This window comes from Tachyglossus aculeatus, chromosome 2 (assembly GCF_015852505.1).
Source record: "Tachyglossus aculeatus isolate mTacAcu1 chromosome 2, mTacAcu1.pri, whole genome shotgun sequence".
In the NCBI taxonomy this organism is placed as follows: domain Eukaryota; kingdom Metazoa; phylum Chordata; class Mammalia; order Monotremata; family Tachyglossidae; genus Tachyglossus; species Tachyglossus aculeatus.
The window spans coordinates 9,091,654-9,112,385 of record NC_052067.1 but is presented as its reverse complement, the minus strand read 5'-3'; the positions used below and the strand labels follow the sequence as shown (position 1 = coordinate 9,112,385).

The following is a 20,732-nucleotide window of genomic DNA, read 5'->3' as shown; positions in this document are numbered from 1 at the left end:
ACGAACTGAAGCACGGAGAAGTGAAGTGACTTGACCAAGGTCACACAGTAGACAAGTGGTAGCGTCAGCATTAGAATCAATGGCCTTCTGACACCCAGGCCCGTGCTGTATCCACTAAACCATGCTGCTTCTCAAATACCACAATCATTATTAAGTGACACTGGTCACCTTAATCAAAGATACACCTTTAAAAGTTTCATTTTTCTTATGTCCACTAAATTTCTTTGTGTCCTTAAAATCTCCCACAAATTTGGTCTGAAAAAATAATTCTTTATCAATCAACTTTCCCCCTATGGTTTTACTAAAGCACAAAGACTAAGCGATTTTTGTTTCAGTCCTCACATTGTTGACTTCAAGCCTTGATGACAGTGAAGGGCTGTCCTTCGATTTGAAGATAAGTCTGCTTTTGGTGAGAGTGTAGCCACAGGGTTTGGTGTCAAACTAAGAATTTCCTGTACACTGTGCCCAATAAAATAATAATAATAATAATAGCAATAATAATAATAATAACTAGTATTTGTTAAGCACTTACTATGAGCCAGGCACTGTACTAAGTGCTGGGGTGGATACAAGCAAATTGGGTTGGATACAGTTCCTGTCCCACAGGAGTCTCACAGTCTCAATCCCCATTTTACAGATGAGGTATCTAAGGCACAGAGAAGCAAAGTGACTTGCCCAAGGTCACACAGCAGGCAAGTAGCAGAGCCAGTCCCTGGCCCGCGCTCTATTCACTATGCCATGCTGCTTCTGAGCCCCTTTACTGCCACTGGGAGTGAACATTACTCAGAAACCAAGAGTTAAGAGGGGAAAGGTATCCTTTATCACCAACGGGACACAGATTTGAGTTGTTCCTGCAAAGACTATAAGCTCCTGGAGGACAGGGGTCTCATCTACCCACTTTACTGCACTCTCCCAACTTATAAGTACCCTGCTCTGGACACAGTAGATTGTAAGCCTCTTAATAATAATAATAATGGCATTTATTAAGTGCTTACTATGTGCAAAGCACTGTTCTAAGCACTGGGGACGTTACAAGGTGATCAGGTTGTCCCACGGGGGGCTCACAGTCTTCATCCTCATTTTCCAGATGAGGGAACTGAGGCACAGAGAAGTTAAATGACTTGCCCAAAGTCACACAGCTGACAATTGGTGGAGCTGGGATTTGAACCCATGACCTCTGACTCCAAAGCCCGTGCTCCTTCCACTGAGCCATGCTGCTTCTTGAAGGCAGGGATCATGTCTTCTAAATCTATTGTACTTTCCCAAGTATTTAATATGTGCTTTCACACAGTAAGCTCCTTGAGGGCAGAAATTTTGTCTACTAACTCTATTGTATTTTCCCAAGAGGTTAGTACAGTGTTCTGCAAACAGTAAGCACACAATAAATACCACTGATTGATTAAGACTGGTAAGGTTTTTCATTGAGCTGCTCACACTTTTGCACTAGGCATCCCTTCGCCCACGATTAGCGAAGCACGGTGAGAAGCAGTGTGGCTCAGTGGAAAGAGCTCGGGCTTTGGAGTCAGAGGTCATGGGTTCAAATCCTGTCTCCGCCGCTTGTCAGCTGTGTGACTTTGGGCAAGTCACTTCGTTTCTCTGGGCCTCAGTTCCCTCATCTGTAAAATGGGGATGAAAACTGTGAGCCCCACGTGGGACAACCTGATCACCTTGTAACCTCCCCAGCGCTTAGAACAGTGCTGTGCACATAGTAAGCACTTAATAAATGCCATTATTATTATTATTATTGTTATTATTACATACTGAATATGGGCCTGGGAGGAAAGGAGACAGCAAGTTGGGGAATAGTGGGGGAAAAGAGCAGATAGTCAACTGAATAACACTTCAGGAATAATAAATCAGTGGGATATATTGAGCGCTTACTGTGTGCACAGCACTGTACTAGGAGCTTGGGAGAATGCAATATCACAGAGTTGGTAGATAGCTTCCCTGCCCACAAGGAGCTTAGAGTCTACAGGGGAAACGGACATTAAAATAAATTACGGATATGTACACAAGTGCAGTGGGGCTGAGTGTGGGGTTGAATAAAGGGTACAAATCCAAGTGCAACTGCGATGTAGAAGTGAGAGGGAGCAGGAGAAAAGATGGCTTAGTCAGGGAAAGCCTCTTGGAGGAGAGGTGATTTTAATAAGACATAATAAGAATAGGTCCTGTGCAGCCAATGGAAAGGGGGAGAGGCATGGAGACCAGCGAGACGGCTGATGCAGTAGTCGATCCGGGAGGCGACAAGAGTTTGTTGCAGGATGGTAGCAGTTTGGAGGAAGTGGACGGGGCAGAAAACTGGGAAGAACTGGCAAGATTTGACAGTAGATTTAAATGAAAGAGTTGAGCCTCTGGGATTCGGGGTGCCTATGTTTCAGTCAGTCGGCCATATTTATTGACCACTTACTATATGCAGAGCACTGTACTAAGCACTTAGGAGATTACAATAAGATAATGTAACAGACAAGTTCCCTGCCCACAGTGAGCTTATAGTCTAGAGGCTGTTTATCCACTGCCTTCCGATCTCTTCTTTTCCGTTGCTTTCAGCCCTCCCCTCTATCACCCGTGAATACCTGGAGGCTGGCAATGCTACCCAAGCGGGAGAACCCAGGGACTACAGGATTGGTCGCACAGCCCCCATCTTGTCCTCTCCCAAGCGCTTAGTACAGTACTTTGCACACAGCAGGCACTCAAATACGATTAACCGACTGACTGACTGACTGAAAAGCAACCTCTCAAACAGACAACATTTCTTAAAGCAGCATAGCCTAGTGGATAGATCCCAGGCTGGGAGTCAGAAGGACCGGGGTTCTAGGCCCAGCTCTTCCACCTGCCTGCTGGGTGACCTTGGGCAAGGCCCTTCACTTCTCTGGGCCTCAGTTCCCTCATCTGTAAAATGGGGATTAAAACTATGAGCCCCATGTGGGATTGTGACTAACTGGACTTGGCTCGTATGTATTCTAGTGCTTACTAAAGTGCCTGGCACAAAGTAAGCACTTAACAAATACCATAAAAACAAAACAGAACACAACAAATCACACTCCTCCATTTCCTTAGCGAGAGGCAAGAAGAGCCAGACGATGGTATAGTATACTTATAGTTAATGTATAGTTAGATCTTAGCAGGTCAGAATTGAAGTTTGTTAGCTAGCACTTTGCAACAGTTCCAGCCTACCTCAAGACTCACTAGGTTTGTTTTGCGTTCCTACTCTTTGCTAGTTAAATTGAGACGAAGACATGCAAAGGAACTGCCCACAAACCTCTCTTCTTAGATGCTTCCAAGGATGCATGCTCTTTAGATTTACTTCCACGTCGGCAGAATCGCAACCCTGGGCCTCAGTTTTCTTCAAAAAAGAATCTGGTCTTACCCTGAAGCCCTTGCAGGATGCAGAGTGGCACCTGAGGATGAAGCCAACGGCATGGCTTTCTTCTTATGCCAAAATGCTGGTGGAATTTTTCACCTCCTTTCACACTTAGGTATTTATTTATACCCATCTTCACAACTTATGTAAAGATGCATATTCAACTGTACATTCAGTGATTTATTCGGATTACACAATTTGGAAAATATTTGTCTGCCTCTTGCTTTGGTATGCAAGTGCCTCGTAGCAGCGGATAGATGTGTCTTGTCTTCAGTGTTACTTTCCCAAGAGCTTGGTACAGTGCATTGCTCTAAGTGAGCACTCAATAAGTATCATTTCTATTATTACCACTACTATTACTACTACTGTTATTACAACACTACACTGCTGAGGAGACTTTATTTTGAAAATCCTCAGGTTGAGTGTGTTCTCTTCTTTAAATAGAAGTCCCAGAGTAGATTTTTGTTAGCATTCTGGATTCCAAAAGCTTGTCTTAAAAATTGCACTAGCGTAACCATAGCTACCCAGCTTGATGCTGTTCTTTTGTGCTTGAAAAAATGATTCTACAAGGAAAAATGAGCAATAATGTGTGAGCTATGGGAGTGTCTGACTTTCAACACCTCATGTTCTCCTTAGGAAAAAGTCTGGACATTGTGAGCTGAAAGCACATAACTCACCTGTTCACAAAAACTGCAGCTCACATCATTGAATATGTATTTATCTTTTTTGCACGATGGACTGGAACTGCTCTAACAAGTTTCCATTAGTAGCGAAATAAGGCAAGACCTTTCCTTTACTCTTTCTAAATATTGATCAAACCCGTAAGAAAAGTTCCACTGTGCAAATAGCAGCCACTCTAATGTCAAATCATCTTTCCTTCACCATTCTAAAATGGGCCTAATGAAAATCCACATGGGTTTTTGGGCGACTGTTAGTAGCTTTTGCATTTTCTCGGCTTGATCAAATGTAATCGTAAATGGATCTGTTCTCCCTGCATTTCTAGGGATTTCACAACAGCGCAAAGAGCCTTCATACTTGCTCAGTGTCTTCATGTTTGCTTTAGATTTGAAGGAGGTTTTAAACATTAGGTGCAATATAATTCTTTTACAAAGTTGACATAAGATGTATAATTAACGGTGCCCTGCAGCAGTAGACATTCATACACTCCCAAATGATATGGAATGCATGCTAGTGGGTTGGCTCTTCATTAGATCTTGAGTATTTATCCTGGTGATTTGCGACAGCCAGAAACAGAAAAAAAAGCCCACTGCAAAAGCTATCAGAATGGCATTATCATTGAAAAATTTGTTACCAAATATTAATGCAGTGATACATTGAATGATGAAGAGCCCAATTCTCTGATTGTTGGAGAGGTCAGTTTGCAATCATACTTTGTTCCTCAGGGTTAGTCTCTCAGTTGGTCAGTCAGTCAGTTGTATTTGTTAAGCACTTACAATGTGCAGAGCACTGTACTAAGCATGTGGGAGAGCACAATAGAACAATAAATGGACACATTTCCCTGTCCACAGTGAGTTTACAGTCTAGAGGGGGAGACAGACATTAATAGAAATAAATAAAATTGCAGATATGTATGTAAGTGATGTGGGGCTGTGATGGGGGATGAATAAAGGGAGCAAGTCAGGATGATGCAGAAGGGAGTGGAAGAAGAGGAAAGGAGAGCTTAATCACAGAAGGTCTCTTGGAAGAGATGTGCTTTGAAGAGGTTTTGAAGCAGGAGGGAGAAGAGGCTTTGAAGAGGAGGGAGAGTAGAATTTTTCCCCTTTCACTCAAGTTCCCAGGTGGAGGCCACGTAAAAAGGGCATAGTGGGGGTGAGATTGGAATGGGAAGTCCCTGAGAAATCACGCTACCCATTTCTTGGCTTCTCTAGAACAGTTTGATATATATTTTTGTGAGTCCACAGGGGGACTATGGATTGTCCGATGCTGACTAGGAGAGTCCAGCAAAAAAAACAACTTCTGCTGGAAGACAAGTGGTGTTCTGGCTCTAATGAAGTACAAATTTTGCCACCTGGAAAATCCTGGAGTGGAATTATTAAGGATTTTATCATTATTGTATTTATTAAGGGCTTACCATGTGCTCAGGGCTGGGGTAGGTATAAAACCAATCAGATAAGATTGGCAAAGTGGAGAGAGCCAATCTGGGTTCTAATCCCAGGTCTGCCACTTTCCTGCTATGTGACCTTGGGCAACTCACTTAACTTCCCTGTACCTCAGTTTCCTCATCTGTAAAATGGGGAGTAAATACCTGATCTCTTTCTCTCTCCCTAAGACTATGAGCCCCATATGGGGCAGAAACTGGACAGTGTTTGGCACATAGTAAGCACTTAACAAATACCATTGTTACTATTAGAAGACAAAATTTCCTGTCCATGAGGAATTTACACAATCAAACACCAAAAGGTGTTCAAAATTGTACTGCTTGCTGAAAAGTAATACTAAGGACTCTCAAAAGGGGTGTGTAAATTGTCTACATAAGATTTGGGGATTTATATTTTCTTTTTCCTGAACATATACCAGAAAATGCTAATCCAATTATTTCTAGTGGGGCATGCAATGGAAGAAAAAAATGTTTTTCCAATCAAAACAATCAGAGGGCTGACTCTCAGTCCAATCTGAAAATGTCACCACTAATCCAAACCGTTGAGAAAAGTGAATCATTCTATAGTAAGGAGATAAATTTTTTTAGTGGTGCTTCTCCTAGCCTACAAAGAAACAAAATTCTTCTTTGTAACACTAATTTCCTAACTCAAACCAATCCAATTTTATTAAAATTGAGGTAATTGTTTCAATTTCACATGTCTGATTTTCCTGAGCAACACCAGCCATTTGGTTTCATTCTAAATCGTTCTTGGAACAAAATTCCAGATTCAGTTTTGGCTGCTTTGTAAAGCATTATCACATGTACTATTGCTTTCAGTATCTTGATTCAGTTTCCTCATTTAGGAACTATACATAATCATTCCCCAAAACTTCAACACTCTGTGAGTCTAATTATAAAGTGCATTTTAATGAAAAAAAGAAAACTAGAAAAATGCTTCAACCCTTAGAAGGTAGTGTTCAGGCTTAGATACTTAAAAAGAAGAAATTCTTGCTTGAAACCATAGACCTACAGGCTCTTTGCAGACTGTGGACAGTCAATCAAGAATCAATCAAAGGTTTTTATTGAATGCTTACTGTGTGCAGAGCACTGGACTAAGCACTTGGGAGAGTTTTTATAAAATAGTTGGTAGGAATGATGCCTGTCTTCAAAGAGCTGACCATCTAGAAGAAGTGTTACAGTAATATGCCTCCAATAGTGACACCAAAGGATATTGAGAGAGCAGGGTGTTTTACCTTCTTTGACATCAAATCATATGGCCAGGGAACATGTTTGCCCATTCTGTTATATTGTAATAATAATAATAATAGTATTTGTAGAAGAGCAGCATGGCTCAGTGGAAAGAGCCCGAGCTTGGGAGTCAGAGGTCGTGGGTTTGAATCCTGGCTCTGCCAATTGTCAGCTGTGTGACTTTGGGCAAGTCACTTAACTTCTCTGTGCCTCAGTTACCTCATCTGTAAAATGGGGATTAAGACTGTGATCCCCACGTGGGACAACCTGATCACTTTATATCCTCCCCAGCACTTAGAGCAGTGCTTTGCACATAGAAAGCACTTAACAAATGCCATAATAATAATTGTTATTATTATTACTAAACCCAAGCACTATTCTCCCAAACGCTTAGTACAGTGCTCTGCACACAATAAGTGCTCAGTAAAAACCTTTGATTGGTTAGGGATGTTTCCTCTGACATCTCTATAAAGTGTTCCTAGGCTCATTCATTCATTCAATCAATCGTATTTATTAAGTGCTTACTGTGTGAAGAGCACTTTAATAAAAACAATACTTGTTAAGTACATACTATATGCCAAGCACTGTATTAAGTGCTGGGATATATAAAATAAACCGGTCTGATACAGTCCCTGTCCCTCAGCATGTTCACAGCATAAGTAGGAGAGGGTACAGATGTTTAATCCCCATTTTACAGGTGCAGAAACTGAGACACATAGAAGTTATCAGTAGTAGTAGTAGTAGTAATACTACTAATAATATTTGTTAAGCACTTATTATGTGCCAAATATTGTTCTAAGCTCTGTGGCAGATACAAGATAATCAGGTCCCACAGGAGCTCACACTCTAAGTAGGAGGGAAAACAGGAATTGATTCCCTATTTTGCATATGAGGAGACTGAAGCACAGAGAAATTAAGTGACTCACTCAAGACCATACAGCCAAAAAGGGGAGGAGCTGGGATTAGAACTCAGGGCCTCTGAGTCCCAGGCCTGTGTTCTTTCCACTCGGCCACTCTGGCCTAGCAACCTACTTAAATCACATTTTTTGAAGGGTAGAAAATTCAGTATCTTAGAGATTCTAGGTAAGAAATAGTTGAGTTGAATGTAACGTAGTAAGTGCTTAACAAATGCCATAATAATCGTTATGGCCTCGTTCTCGCCCGTCCCGCCATCGACCCCCGGCCCACGTCCTCTCCCTGGCCTGGAATCCCCTCCCTCCGCACATCCGCCAAGCTAGCTCTCTTCCTCCCTTCAAAGCCCTATTGAGAGCTCACCTCCTCCAGGAGGCCTTCCCAGACTGTGCCCCCTTCTCCCTCTCCCCCTCCCCATCCCCCCCACCCTACCTCCTTCCCCTCCCCAAAGCACCTGTATATATGTTTGTACAGATTTATTACTCTATTTATTTTACTTGTACATATTTACTATTCTATTTTATTTTTTTAATGATGTGCATCTAGCTTTACTTCTATTTATTCTGATGACTTGACACCCGTTCACATGTTTTGTTTTGTTGTCTGTCTCCCCCTTCTAGACTGTGAGCCCGTTGTTGGGTAGGGACTGTCTCTATATGTTGCCAACTGGTACTTCCCAAGCACTTAGTTCAGTGCTCTGCACACAGTAAGAGCTCAATAAATACGATTAAATGAATGAATGAATGAATAATAATCATAATATAGAATACAAATGATTAATCAATCAATCAATCAGCAGTGTTTATTGCACTAGACTATAAGCTCCTTATGGGCAGGGAACATATGTACCAATTCTGTGGTATTGTACTCTCCCAAGTGCTTAGTTTAGTGCTCTGCACACAGTAATAGCACTGATTGCGTGATTGAGCATTTACCATGGCCAGCGCACTGTATCTGTAACATTTCTACAAAGCCTAAAATCGAATCTCAGAGAGTTTTATACCTAAAGAATTCATTGTTTAACGATGAAACGTTCTATTACCTTGTTGTGGTTCAGCCGTAAATATTTTAATCTCTGAAACCAGGAGAGATCAATGACCTCTTTGAGGCCCCTGATGAGGAAAAAAAAAGTCATTTAGCATTAGAGCTGATCCAGTTGCCTGGTTAAATATTCATAATGTCAACAACTTAATTCGCCGAGTTATCTTCCTGTTTTAAGAAAGGTCTGGTCCAAAGTAGGGTATTGGGCATTTGGGCCTCTCTTGGGTAAATAATAATAATAATAATAATAATAATGGCATTTATTAAGCGCTTACTATGTGCAAAGCACTGTTCTAAATTCTACTGGAACTTGTACTTGGATATGTATCCTTTGAGCATTTGGTATTCACCTCACCCTCAACCCCACAGCACTTACATGCGTATCTATAAATTATGTATTTATATTAATAATAATGACATTTATTAAGCACTTACTATGTGCAAAGCACTGTTCTAAGTGCTGGGGAGGTTACAAAGTGATCAGGTTGTCCCCCGGGGAGCTCAAAGTCTTAATCCCCATTTTCCAGATGAGGTAACCGAGGCACAGAGAAGTGAAGTGACTTGCCCAAAGTCACACAGCTGACAAGTGGTGGAGTTGGGATTTGAACCCATGACCTCTGACTCCAAAGCCCAGGCTCCACTGAGCCATGCTGCTTCTATTAATGATTGTCTCCCCTTCTTGACGGTACACTGGTTTTGGGCATGGATCGTGTCTGCCAACTCTGCTGTATTATACTCTTCCAAGTGCTCAGTGCAATGCTCTGCACACAGTCTAAGCACTCGCTAAATACCACTGATCGAGTGATTGATTGATCGAACTACCCGCCTTCTCAGAATGGACCTAAAGTCCAAGCAGCTCCAGGCTCATACTTCAGGGATGATTGGGCACCAAGCTAGTCTCTGTGACATGCAAATTTGTGAAGCATTCCATGTTTTTCCCTTTATGCATCCCCACTCCCAGCCCCACAGCACTTACGTATGTATCTGTAATTTATTTCTTCCTATTAATGTCTGTCTCCCTTTTAGACTGTGAGCCCACTGTCGGGTAGGGACTGTCTCTATATGTTGCCAACTTGTACTTCCCAAGTGCTTAGTACAGTGCTCTGCACACAGTAAGCGCTCAATAAATATGATTGATTGATTGATTGATTGATTGATTCTAGACTGTAAGCTCACTGTGGGCAGGGAGTGTGCCTGTTATATTATGATATACTCCCAAGTGCTTAGTACAGTGCTCTGCACAAAGTAAATGCTCAATAAATATGATTGACTGATTGACCGACTGGTGGGATCCAGTCTATAGCCCGGGAATTATTTAGTGATGGATTTAAAAATATACCACCCTGAATCCAACATGAAATTCTTTACATAAGGTCCATGGGTGTCTGCAGGGTTCTCCTGAGAAGCAGCATGGCCTAGTGGAAAGAGTGTGGCCTTGAGTGTCTAGTGGACCTGGGTTCTAATCTTGGGTCTGCCACTCTTCTGCTGTGTTATTTTGGCCAAGTCCCTGATTTTCTCCATGCCCCAGTTTTCTCATCTAAATGGGGATTCAGAATCTGTTTGCCCTCCTTATTAGACTGTTGGATGGGGACTGTTTCTGACCTGCTTATCTTGTATCTATCCCAGCACTTAGAACAGCGCTTGGCACATAGAAAGCGCTTAATAAGTACCTTTGACAAGCTCTTAACAAGTAAAATGATTATTATTTGTTATTAAAGCAGTGGCCTAAACGTTGCAGAGGGTCAGTTCAAGATAATAATAATAATGGCATTTATTAAGCGGTTACTATCTGCAAAGCACTGTTCTAAGTGCTGGGGAGGTTACAAGGTGATCAGGTTGTCCCCTGGGGGTGCTCACAGTCTTCATCCCCATTTTACAGATGAGGCCACTGAGGCTCAGAGAAGTTAAGTGACTTGCCCAAAGTCACACAGCTGACAGTTGGCGGAGCCGGGATTTGAACCCATGACCTCTGCTCCACAGCCCGTGCTCATTCCACTGAGCCACACTGATTCTCTAAATGCCACCAGCAAAGACTCTGTACTGGCCTTAGTGGTTAGGGCTGCATTGGAGGAGGGTTTTATCGTGAATCTACCCCAGGACTTAGTTCAGTGCCTGGCAAATAGTAAGCGCTTAACAAACACTATATATAAAAAAAAAGGGCTGTGATAGAATAGGGAGGGACAGGAAGGAATCTTTCTCCCTCCATCTTAGTATCACTCTCTCCTACCACAACCCAAATCTCCCACTATACAACCTACTCACCCTGCCTCGCTCTCATCTCTCTCGATGTCCACCTCTTGTTCATGTGGCCCTTCCTGCCTGAAAACCCATCCCACTTTGCATCTGGCAGACCACTGCTCTCCCTATTTTCAAAGCTCTTCTAAAATTTTATCTCCTCCTAAAGGCCTTCATCAATTAACCCTCATTTCCATCTCCTCCTGCTGCTTCAACACTTTCTTATCTCCTACATCCTAGGAGGGTACTCTATCAGTGAGTCAATCAGTGGTACTTATTGAGTGTTTACTGTATGCAGAACACTGTACTAAGCACCTAAGCATGAGAGTACTCCCTCGATAGCATTTCTGTACATCCTCTTGAACTCTGTTTCTTCCCCCTACCTGAATATTTTTAGTGTCTCTCTCCCCAACTAGTATGTAAACTCCTTCAATCCAAGGATCATGTTTATTAACTCTCTTGTACTCTCCCAAGGATTTAGCACAGTGATTGATACGGAGTAAGTGCCAAATTACAGCTAATGATTAATTGATTGGCTAACTGATTGACAGGGGCAGACCAGGGCCACGGGGAAATGGAGTCTTCTAGCTCTGCCTTAGGCAGAGGAAGTGTTGGGGGGAGAAGAGAGGGAGGGAGGGAAGCAGAACACAGAGAAATCTTTCACCCATTAAAACTGGATGTCCCAGGCCTGGCCTTGGTGGCTTAATGGAAGCAGCCTGGCCCAGTGGAAAGGGGCTCGGCCTGGAGGTCAGGTGACCAGGGTTCTAATCCCCATTCCACCTCATACCTGCTGTGTGACCTTGGGTAAGTCATTTAACTCTTTTGAGCTTCAGTTCCCTCATCTGTAAAATGGGGATTCAGTACCCATTCTCCCTCCTATTTAGACTGCAAGCCCCATAGGCTTGAGAAGCAGCGTGGCCCAGTGGAAAGAGCATAGGCTTTGGAGTCAGAGGTCATGGGTTCGGATCCTGACTCCGTCACATGTCTGCTGTGTGACCTTGGGCAAGTCACTTGACTTCTCGGAGCCTCAGTTACCTCATCTGTAAAATGGGGATGAAGACTGTGAGCCACATGTGGGACAACCTGATCACCTTGTATCCCCCCCAGTGCTTAGAACAGTGCTTTGCACATAGTAAACGCTTAACAAATGCCATCATTATTATTACTATTATTCTCCATGCCTCAGTTCCCTCATCTGTAAAATGGGGATTAAGACTGTAACCTGATCTCCTTGTAACCTTCCCAGCGCTTAGAACAGTGCTTTGCACATAGTAAGCACTTAATAAATGCCATTATTATTATTATAGGTGACCTGATTATCTTGTATCTACCCCAGTACTTATTACAGTGCTGGCACATACTCAGTGTTTTACAAATACCGCTATTATTATTATTACTTCTACTACTACTACTAATAGATTCACCCTGCCATTATGCCTTTCTCAGCACTCACTCACCTATATTTTTCTAGATAGTGTTTTCTAGAGTGCATTTTCCAGGCAGTCTGGCTGTCTGGGATTCTTAGTTGGCTTCTGGAGAAATTCCACTGGCATCACTTATAGGTCCATACTCAATGACAAGTGACAAGCCAAGCTCACAAACTACAAGGTCCTAGAATACAATTCATCTACCTTGCCCTGTAGTCATGCTTCCCTCAATCCCTTTCTTGGATAAGTCTTGTGAGGAGAATGAATGACTGGAACAAATCCATACATTTGCTATATGAGATGACCAAGAGGCAGAAGGAACGGTGGAAATGTTCTAATGTAGAAAAACTCAGAAAGCACAGCAACACCGTGTATCTTCTGGGAGACAAAGAGCATCATTTTCAAATATCACTGCTGTTTGGCCCCATAAAGCAAAATCTGGACCAATGCATCCTTTGCACTTTTACCCCTCCTCAAAACACTGTTAAGTGAAAAGCCTATTTTATGGCTGAAAAGTTGCGGCCCCCAACATTACGCCGTTAGCAAAGATAGACGAATTGGAACTAAAATTCTTAAGCACCTAGAAGCATCTGGAAATACAGGAGACCAGAAAGGAAAGGAAAAACATGAAAAACACTTGAACAGTATTAGCAAATGGGTCTGTGACTTACTTATAATCCCTTCCCATTCCTTATAAGAATCATGCTTACTTTTGAGAAAGGAACAGCTCGGAGACATCGACATCCCTCTTCAAGGCGTGTATCTTTAGCTGATCTTCTACTGCCTGGAAACGTATAATTAATCTGTCAAACTACATTCCGAGGAGCAGAAACGCTGTAGCATTTGCAGTCAATAACAAGTCTCAAAGAAGATCAAAAGCGAAAGGGAGAGGGAAGCAACCATTGTAAACTGATAAAAATCCTACACCTACAATTATTCTATATTTACTCATTTTTGTTACTTTTGAAGGATTTCTTTAGCCTCCATTCTGGACAAAGATGGGGAATAATTATGTATCTGAATAAAAAGGGTTACTTAACATGTTTGCATATTTTGGGATCTCCTGTTATCTGGCCCTTTGACAACTTCACCCAAATAGTATTTAGGAAACACAGAATTAGTGCTTTGCTGGCTTGCCAAATGACAGGAAGAACAGCTAGTGGGGAAAAAAATGATGATCAACAGCATTATCTCATCTGAGAAAAATAAAAAGAGATGTTTTATTTCTTAAAAAGTCAAATTTATGCCACTGGAAGTTTCCTTTATGTGAAAAAGAAAGAGACGTTTATTTTCTTTTGAGATCCTTGGGACCTGGGCCAATAAGAGTTTTAAGAGGGAGGGAAGGTATTGCATGTTTAATTTCCAATGGAAAATTAATTTCCACAAGCTTGGCTGTAATGGTTAATAGGTTTTGGAAAGCTTGTTTCTATTCTTAAATTACTCAAACCTTTATCTTTTTTAAATCACATTTTGTAGATATTGGTTCTAAGATACTCTAAAAAAAAAAAAAGCCAAACCACTGTCTAGAGTTAGTAGACATGATCCTTGCCCACAGAGACCTTACAGTCTCCATTCATTCATTCAATCGTATTAATTGAGCTCTTACTGTGTACAGAGCACTGTACTAAGCGCTTGGGAAGTGCAAGTTGGCGACATATAGAGACGGTCCCTACCTAACAACGGGCTCACAGTCTAGAAGGAGTCTTCAGGGGGATACAGACATTAAAATAGCTTGCAGAATTGAAGGATATGCTTAAAACAGTGCTTGGCACATAGTAAGCACTTAACAAATACCATCATCATCATCATGATGTAAGTAACTTCTATGGGGCTGGGGTGAGGAGCAAAGTGCTCAAGGGATAATCATGATAATCAATTCCATGGCTTAGAAGAAAGAGTCCAGGTTTGGGAGTCAGAGGACATGGGTTCTAGTCCCAGCTCCTCCACTTGTCTGCTGTGTGACCTAGGGCAAGCCACTTCACTTCTTTGTGCCTCAGTGACTTCATCTGTAAAATGGGGCTTAAGACTGTGAGCTCCACGTAGGACAAACTTATTAGCTTGTATCTACCCCAGTGCTTAGGAAGTGCTTGGCACATAGTAAGTGCTCAACAAATTCCATCATTATTATCATTATTATTATTATTACAAAATGGTTATCAGTGCTGAAGTCTCAGGACTGAAGCTCATTCTTTGAGTCTTCTAGACTGCAAGCTCACTGTGGGCAGGGAACACATCCACTGACTCTACTGCATTTACTCTCCCAAGCACCCAGCACAGTGCTCTACATAGAGCAAGCATTCAACAAATACCATTGATTGATTGATTATTGGGAGACTCCAACCCATGCAACTTGGAAGATGCTCCTAGGCTTGAGTTTGGGGCTCTTAGAGGTCCTAGTTTACTGGTTTATGGGAAGGATAGTTTAGTTCACAGAAGTAAGCACTTTACCATCCATCCTCAAAAATCTCCAGTGGCTACCAATCAATCTGTGCATCAGGCAGAAACTCCTCATCCTGGGCTTCAAGGCTGTCCATCACCTCACCCCCTCCTACCTCACCTCCCTTCTCTCCTTCTACAGCCCACCCGGCACCCTCCGCTCCTCTGCCGCTAATCTCCTCACCGTACCTCATTCTCGCCTGTCCCGCCGTCGACCCCCGGCCCACGTCATCCCCGTGGCCTGGAATGCCCTCCCACCCAACATCCGCCAAGCTAGCTCTCTTCCTCCCTTCAAGGCCCTACTGAGAGCTCACCTCCTCCAGGAGACCTTCCCACACTGAGCCCCCTCCTTCCTCTCCGCTTGTCCCCCTCTCTATCCCCCCATCTTACCTCCTTCCCTTCCCCATAGCACCTGTATATATGTATAGATGTTTGTACATATTTATTATTCTATTTATTTATTTATTTTACTTGTACATCTCTATTCTATTTATTTTATTTTGTTAATATGTTTGGTTTTGTTCTCTGTCTCCCCCTTCTAGACTGTGAGCCAACTATTGGGTAGGGACTGTCTCTATATGTTGCCAACTTGTACTTCCCAAGCGCTTAGTACAGTGCTCTGCACACAGTAAGCACTCAATAAATATGATTGATTGATCATTGATCATAGAGAGTTATTCTAACCTTGGTCTAACTCAAAAATACCGTGGTCCAACACAAAAATGCAGGATATTAATTCTGAGTCTGGTCCATACTCGGTCTATTACCAAATCCTATCAGTTCTACCTTCACAACACTTCTAGAATCCACTCTTTCCTTTCCATCCAAATTGCTACCTCTCTGATCGAAGCTTTTATCAAATCCTTCTTTACTGCCTCAGCCTCCTCACTGGTTTCCTCCCTCCTGTCTCTCCCCTCTTCAGTGTAACCCTTCACTTTTCTCCTTGGATTATTTTTCTGAAAAAAAAAAAAACCCCTTAGTTCCCATCTCCCATCTCCTCAAAAACCTCCAGTGATTAGCCATCCATCTCATCTTGGCTTTAAGACACTCAATCAGCTCACCCCCTCCTACCTTACCTCACTTATCTACTACAACCCAGTCTACACACTTCCTTCCTCTAACATCAACCTACTCACTTTAATTCATCTTTCTCGCTGCTGACCTCTTGTCCTTATCCTCATTCTTGCCTGGAACTGCCTCCTCACTCAGAACTGAAAGATCACCACTTTCCCAATCTTCAAAGCCCTACTCAAATCGCATCTCCTCCAAGAGGCTTTCCCTGACTAAGCTCTCACATCGCCTATTTGATTTCCCTTCTGCATCACCTATGCACTTGGGTTTGTAGCCCTTAAGCACTTGGATTATCACCCCACCTCCACACTGCTTATGGACATATCCATCTGCAATTAATTTTAATGTCTGTCTCCCCCTCTAGTCTTCGAACTAGTTTTAGGCAGGGATCCTATTTACCTACTCTAGTGTATTGAATTACTCCAAGTGCTTAATATTGAACTCGGCACAAAGTAATCACTAAATAAATACCGTGGCTTGATTGAATCCTTAAGAAAATCACAAGATGCCCCTAGGCAAAATCCTAAGGGATGAGAGGCGAGAAATCAGCAAGGCTAAAAAGATGAACTTTAGGAAAGCCTAGGACATCAGCAAGATGGACGCAAAGGAAAGAAGATCTAGATAATAATTATGGAATTTGTAAAGCACTTACTGTGTGCTAGGCACTGTACTGAGTGCTGGGATGGAAACAAGGAAATTGGGTTGGGCAGAGTCCCTGTCCCACATGGGGCTCACAGTCTTAATCCCCAATTCCAGATGAGGCAACTGAGGCACAGAGAAGTGAAGGGACTTGCCCAAGGTCCCATAGTAGACAAGTGGTCTATTATGTCTACTTGAACTTGTACTTCCCAAGTGCTTAGTACAGTGCTCTGCACGCAGTAAGCGCTCAATAAATACGATTGAATGAATGAATGAACTGGTGGAGCCACGATTAGAATCCACGTCCTTCTGGCTCCCAGGCCTGTCCTCTATCCACCAGGCCAAGCTGATGAAAGAGCCCCAGAAAGTTAATTTATGATAGTTCTGCAGGCTCAGGGACAATTTATGCCAGTGAAGGGGGAGAAACCTCTCAGGGTCGCACCTGGAGAGTTTCCAGTACTCTACCAGTCTCGGCTATGGGAGGGAGAGTCAAGAGGAGGCCTCCCCATTCCATTCCTAGTTTGGCCAGTGGCTAGTGAGTGGCAGGCAATCGGCTACAAGTCAAAACTCAACTATGCTGGGCAGCAGCGACATGGGAGAGAGTAGAGGGTGGGGACTCAAGTTTACTGCTTGGAAGGAGGTGAGGGTAAACCACTTCTGGATTTTTACCAAGAAAACTCCATGGGTACACTACCAGAATGATTGCAGATGGAGAGCGGGGCGTTCTGGGAGAGATGTGTCCGTGGTGTCGGTATGGGTCAGAAACGACTCAACGGCATAAGACAAAACAAGAAGGGGGAGAAGCCAAAGAAGCCAAGTCCACATTTGGTTGAACCCAGAACAGAACCCTGAGTCTCAAAGACAGGTGGTAATGCTATGTAAAGTGGCAATTAGGTCAAATCACTAAGGAGGAGAAAAAAAATCTGTTTATAAGGGCATAATTGGGTCAGTACGAGATTAGAAAAGCTGAGGCTGGAAAGGAGATGCAGCAAACAGAAGCTGTTACAAATGACTAAAAAAAAAAATCACTTATAGCAGGCAAAAGATTATAGTCCGGCAGGCATGACTGAAGAGAGCTGGGGCTCTAAATGGAGGGGGGTAGTGTGGTCTAATGGTTAGAACATAGAATGGGGAGACAGGAGACTTGGGTTTTGGTCTCAGCTCCCTGGGCAATTCATTTAATTGATCTTGGCCTCACTTTCCTTATCTGTAAAATGTGGATAAAGTTTCTGTTCTCTCTCCTCCTCTAAGACTGAGGTTTGTGTGGGATGGGCACCGGTCTCCAATCTGATTATTTTTCACATACTCCAGCTGGGTACGTAGCAAGTGCTTATGGAATACCATTATCACTTTAGATAGAACAGAGATAGAAAGTATGAAACAAAGTGGCCAGTGGTCAGAGCACAGTACTGGGAGTCAGGAGACCTTAGTGCTAGTCTCCTACCAGCTCTGTCATTTACCTGCTGTGTGACCCTGGGCAAGTCACTTAACTTCTCTGAGCCTCAGTTACCTCATCTGTAAAATGGGGATGAAGACTGTGAGCCCCACGTGGGATAACTTGATCACCTCGTATCCCCCTTTGCATCCCCCCCAATGCTTAGAACAGTGCTTCACACATAATTAGCGCTTAACAAATGCCATTATTATTATTATTATTATCTCACCATTTTATTTTTATAGTTCGGCTAGAGATTGGCAAGGAATCAAATGGATTGCTAAAAACACTGTTATTATGTGCTAAGTGCTGGCATAGCCTTAATTGCTTTCACAATTAATACCAAACTCATATTGACCACATTTTCAGAGCTGGCTCTTTATGCAGCCATTAGCCTCTTGTTGTTAATGATTATCTCATTACCACCTTTTCACACAAAGAAGGCAGTGACTGTAAAGTAGAACAGTTATTTTAATTATTTGTTGCTATTTTGAAGCTTCGGCAATAAAAGAATCACTTTGTTTAACTGGGCTGAAGATTGTTCGAAGATTTTCGTATAGCTTATTCTTTTTATTCCTGGAATATTTTGTTTCATTCATTCATTCAATCATATTTATTGAACGCTTACTGTGTGCACAGCACTGTACTAAGTTCTTGGAAAGTACAATTCAGCAATAAAGAGAGACAATCCCTGCCCACACTGGGTTTCAAGGATCATATAGTTGTGGAAAGGCTAAAAAAAAAAGTGAGTCTTTTCTACTTGACATATTAGATTGTAATATATTTTTTTTTTCGGTGGGCAGGGAATATATCTATTTTTCCCAAACACCATGAGTGCCTAATGTGGGGTAATGTATCTGGGGACCCTTAGTGGATCATTGACTAATGTTTGTAATTTTTTTTCTCAAAATTGTAAGGAACTGGATTTTTTCACCGTTCTAAAGTTTTGCCAAAAGTCTCAATACAGTAGTTTAGATCTGGAGTAAATGTATGTTTGGTTGTCACCCAAAATGTTGCTAGTCTTTGGTTCATTTATTTAATTTTCTTGAGAGAAATTGTTCATCAGTTACAACTTTAAGCTCCAAAGAGGAAAAAGGTCCTTGAGGAGCCACAGGGCTTTGGGCAGATTAAAAGAGAAAGATTGAAGAAAGAAATAGATAAATCTTTTTGAAACATCGCTGGGCACTCACTCTATGGCTGGGATTCTGTGCTGGATGTTTCTCATGAATTAGCTGTAGCTTGCTGTGTTCATTATCTAATAACAGAAGACCAAAGACAGTTGGGTAGTCTCTCTTACCCCTGGGTAATGGACAATGTTCCCTCTCCTATGTCTCGTGAGAAATCTGATAATAATAATAATTATGGTATTTGTTAAGCGCTTACTGTGTGCCAGGCACACTACTAAGCTCAGGGGTGAATACAAGCATAACGGGTTGGACACAGTCCCTTTCCCACAAGGGTCTCACAGTTTCAATCCCTATTTTACAGATGAGGTAACTGAGGCTCAGAGAAGTGAAGTGACTTGCCCAGGGTATCACAGCAGTCAAGTGGCAGAGCTGGGATTAGAACCCATGACCTTCTGACTCCTAGTCTCGTGCTCGATTCATGATGCCGTGCTGCTTCTCATTCTGATGCTCATTACAATCTTGGTGGGTGTTACCCTGACTGAAGAATATCTCCATTGGTTCAAACAGTCATTTTCTCTTGAAAATATCTTGGCTGTGACTGAATAGATCTGTTGTGAGGGAACAACTCCATCAGAAACCTTTCATGAGACTCCAGGACTGTCCCCAATTTCCTCTTGATCCTTCTTTTTCCAGCGCTGACTCGACTAGGCTCTATAGAGGAGCCTGCTAGAGTGTCAATCAATCAATCAATCAATCAATCGTATTTATTGAGCACTTATTGTGTGCAGAGCACTGTACTAAGCGCTTGGGAAATACAAGTTGGCAACATATAGAGACAGTCCCTACCCAACAGTGGGCTCACAGTCTAAAAGGGGGAGACAGAGAACAAAACCAAATGTCCATCTCAGAATTTAGTGGTGCAGACGAGAGATTCCTGAAAGCCTGACTTAGGTGTTTGAGGTATTGTCCTGTACTGTCCCAAGCATTTACTACAGGTGGTAAGTGATCGATAAATATAATTGATTGTTTGAGAGTCTAATACGCCCCTTCTCTGTCCAAGGATTCAGGATCAGCCGCATCAGGTGTTTGGTGCCTTGGTATCATACAATCAAGTGAGTGGTCAACTATCAATTAATCAATCAATGGTCTTTGGAGCTTACTATGTGCAGAGCACTGTTCCAGACATTTGGGAGATAATCATAGAGCAGAGCTGGTAGGCACATTCCCTGCCCATGAGGAGCTTGCAGTCTAGAGAAGGAGCCTATGGAATGTCTATAATTATTTTATTACCTGTTGACTGGCAGTGACTGGTTTTCCATAAGCTTTCAGGTTCATGGCTTTATGACTATTAAACTGAGAAAATGATTTGGGGCTGGTTTTCTCTAAAAATCAGCAAAATCCAGAAGAGGTGCTGCAGGGTGTACTGTCTCCTGTAGGTGATGATGGGATTGATGATGGGATCTAAAACAGAATTCTCTGGATGGCAAGTTCTGGAATTCGGGATTCTTGTTTGGGAAAATTCTGTTCTCAGTTCTGGCCAGCCTCTTTCTGGTGACTTGGGCATCAATCAACCAATGACATTTATTGAGCACTTGCTATGAGCAACAGCACTCTATTAACACTTGGGAGGGTTCAATAACAATAGACTGCAAGAAATTTGCAGTCTTGAAGGGGAGATCTGCGGTGTAATTCTCAGGAA

The 20,732-nt window shown here is 42.4% G+C and overlaps 1 protein-coding gene and 1 non-coding gene across 2 annotated transcripts in view; one reads left to right on the top strand and one right to left on the bottom strand.

Moving 5' to 3' along the window:
* Nucleotides 1-20,463, bottom strand: part of LRRC72 (leucine rich repeat containing 72) — a 52,905-nt gene extending 32,442 nt beyond the window's left edge. Inside the window, exons 1-3 of the mRNA XM_038741589.1 lie at nt 20,324-20,463; nt 13,036-13,109; nt 8,665-8,734 (exon numbers count right to left, since the gene is read on the bottom strand). Coding sequence (XP_038597517.1) covers nt 8,665-8,734; nt 13,036-13,109; nt 20,324-20,368 — 189 coding nt within the window. The 5' untranslated portion in view covers nt 20,369-20,463. The remainder of the gene's footprint in view (nt 1-8,664; nt 8,735-13,035; nt 13,110-20,323) is intronic.
* On the top strand, nt 16,896-17,033 carry LOC119925096. The gene has a single exon (XR_005449765.1). It is a non-coding gene; the product is annotated as a small nucleolar RNA SNORA7 (small nucleolar RNA).
* Nucleotides 20,464-20,732: the final 269 nt, after the last annotated feature.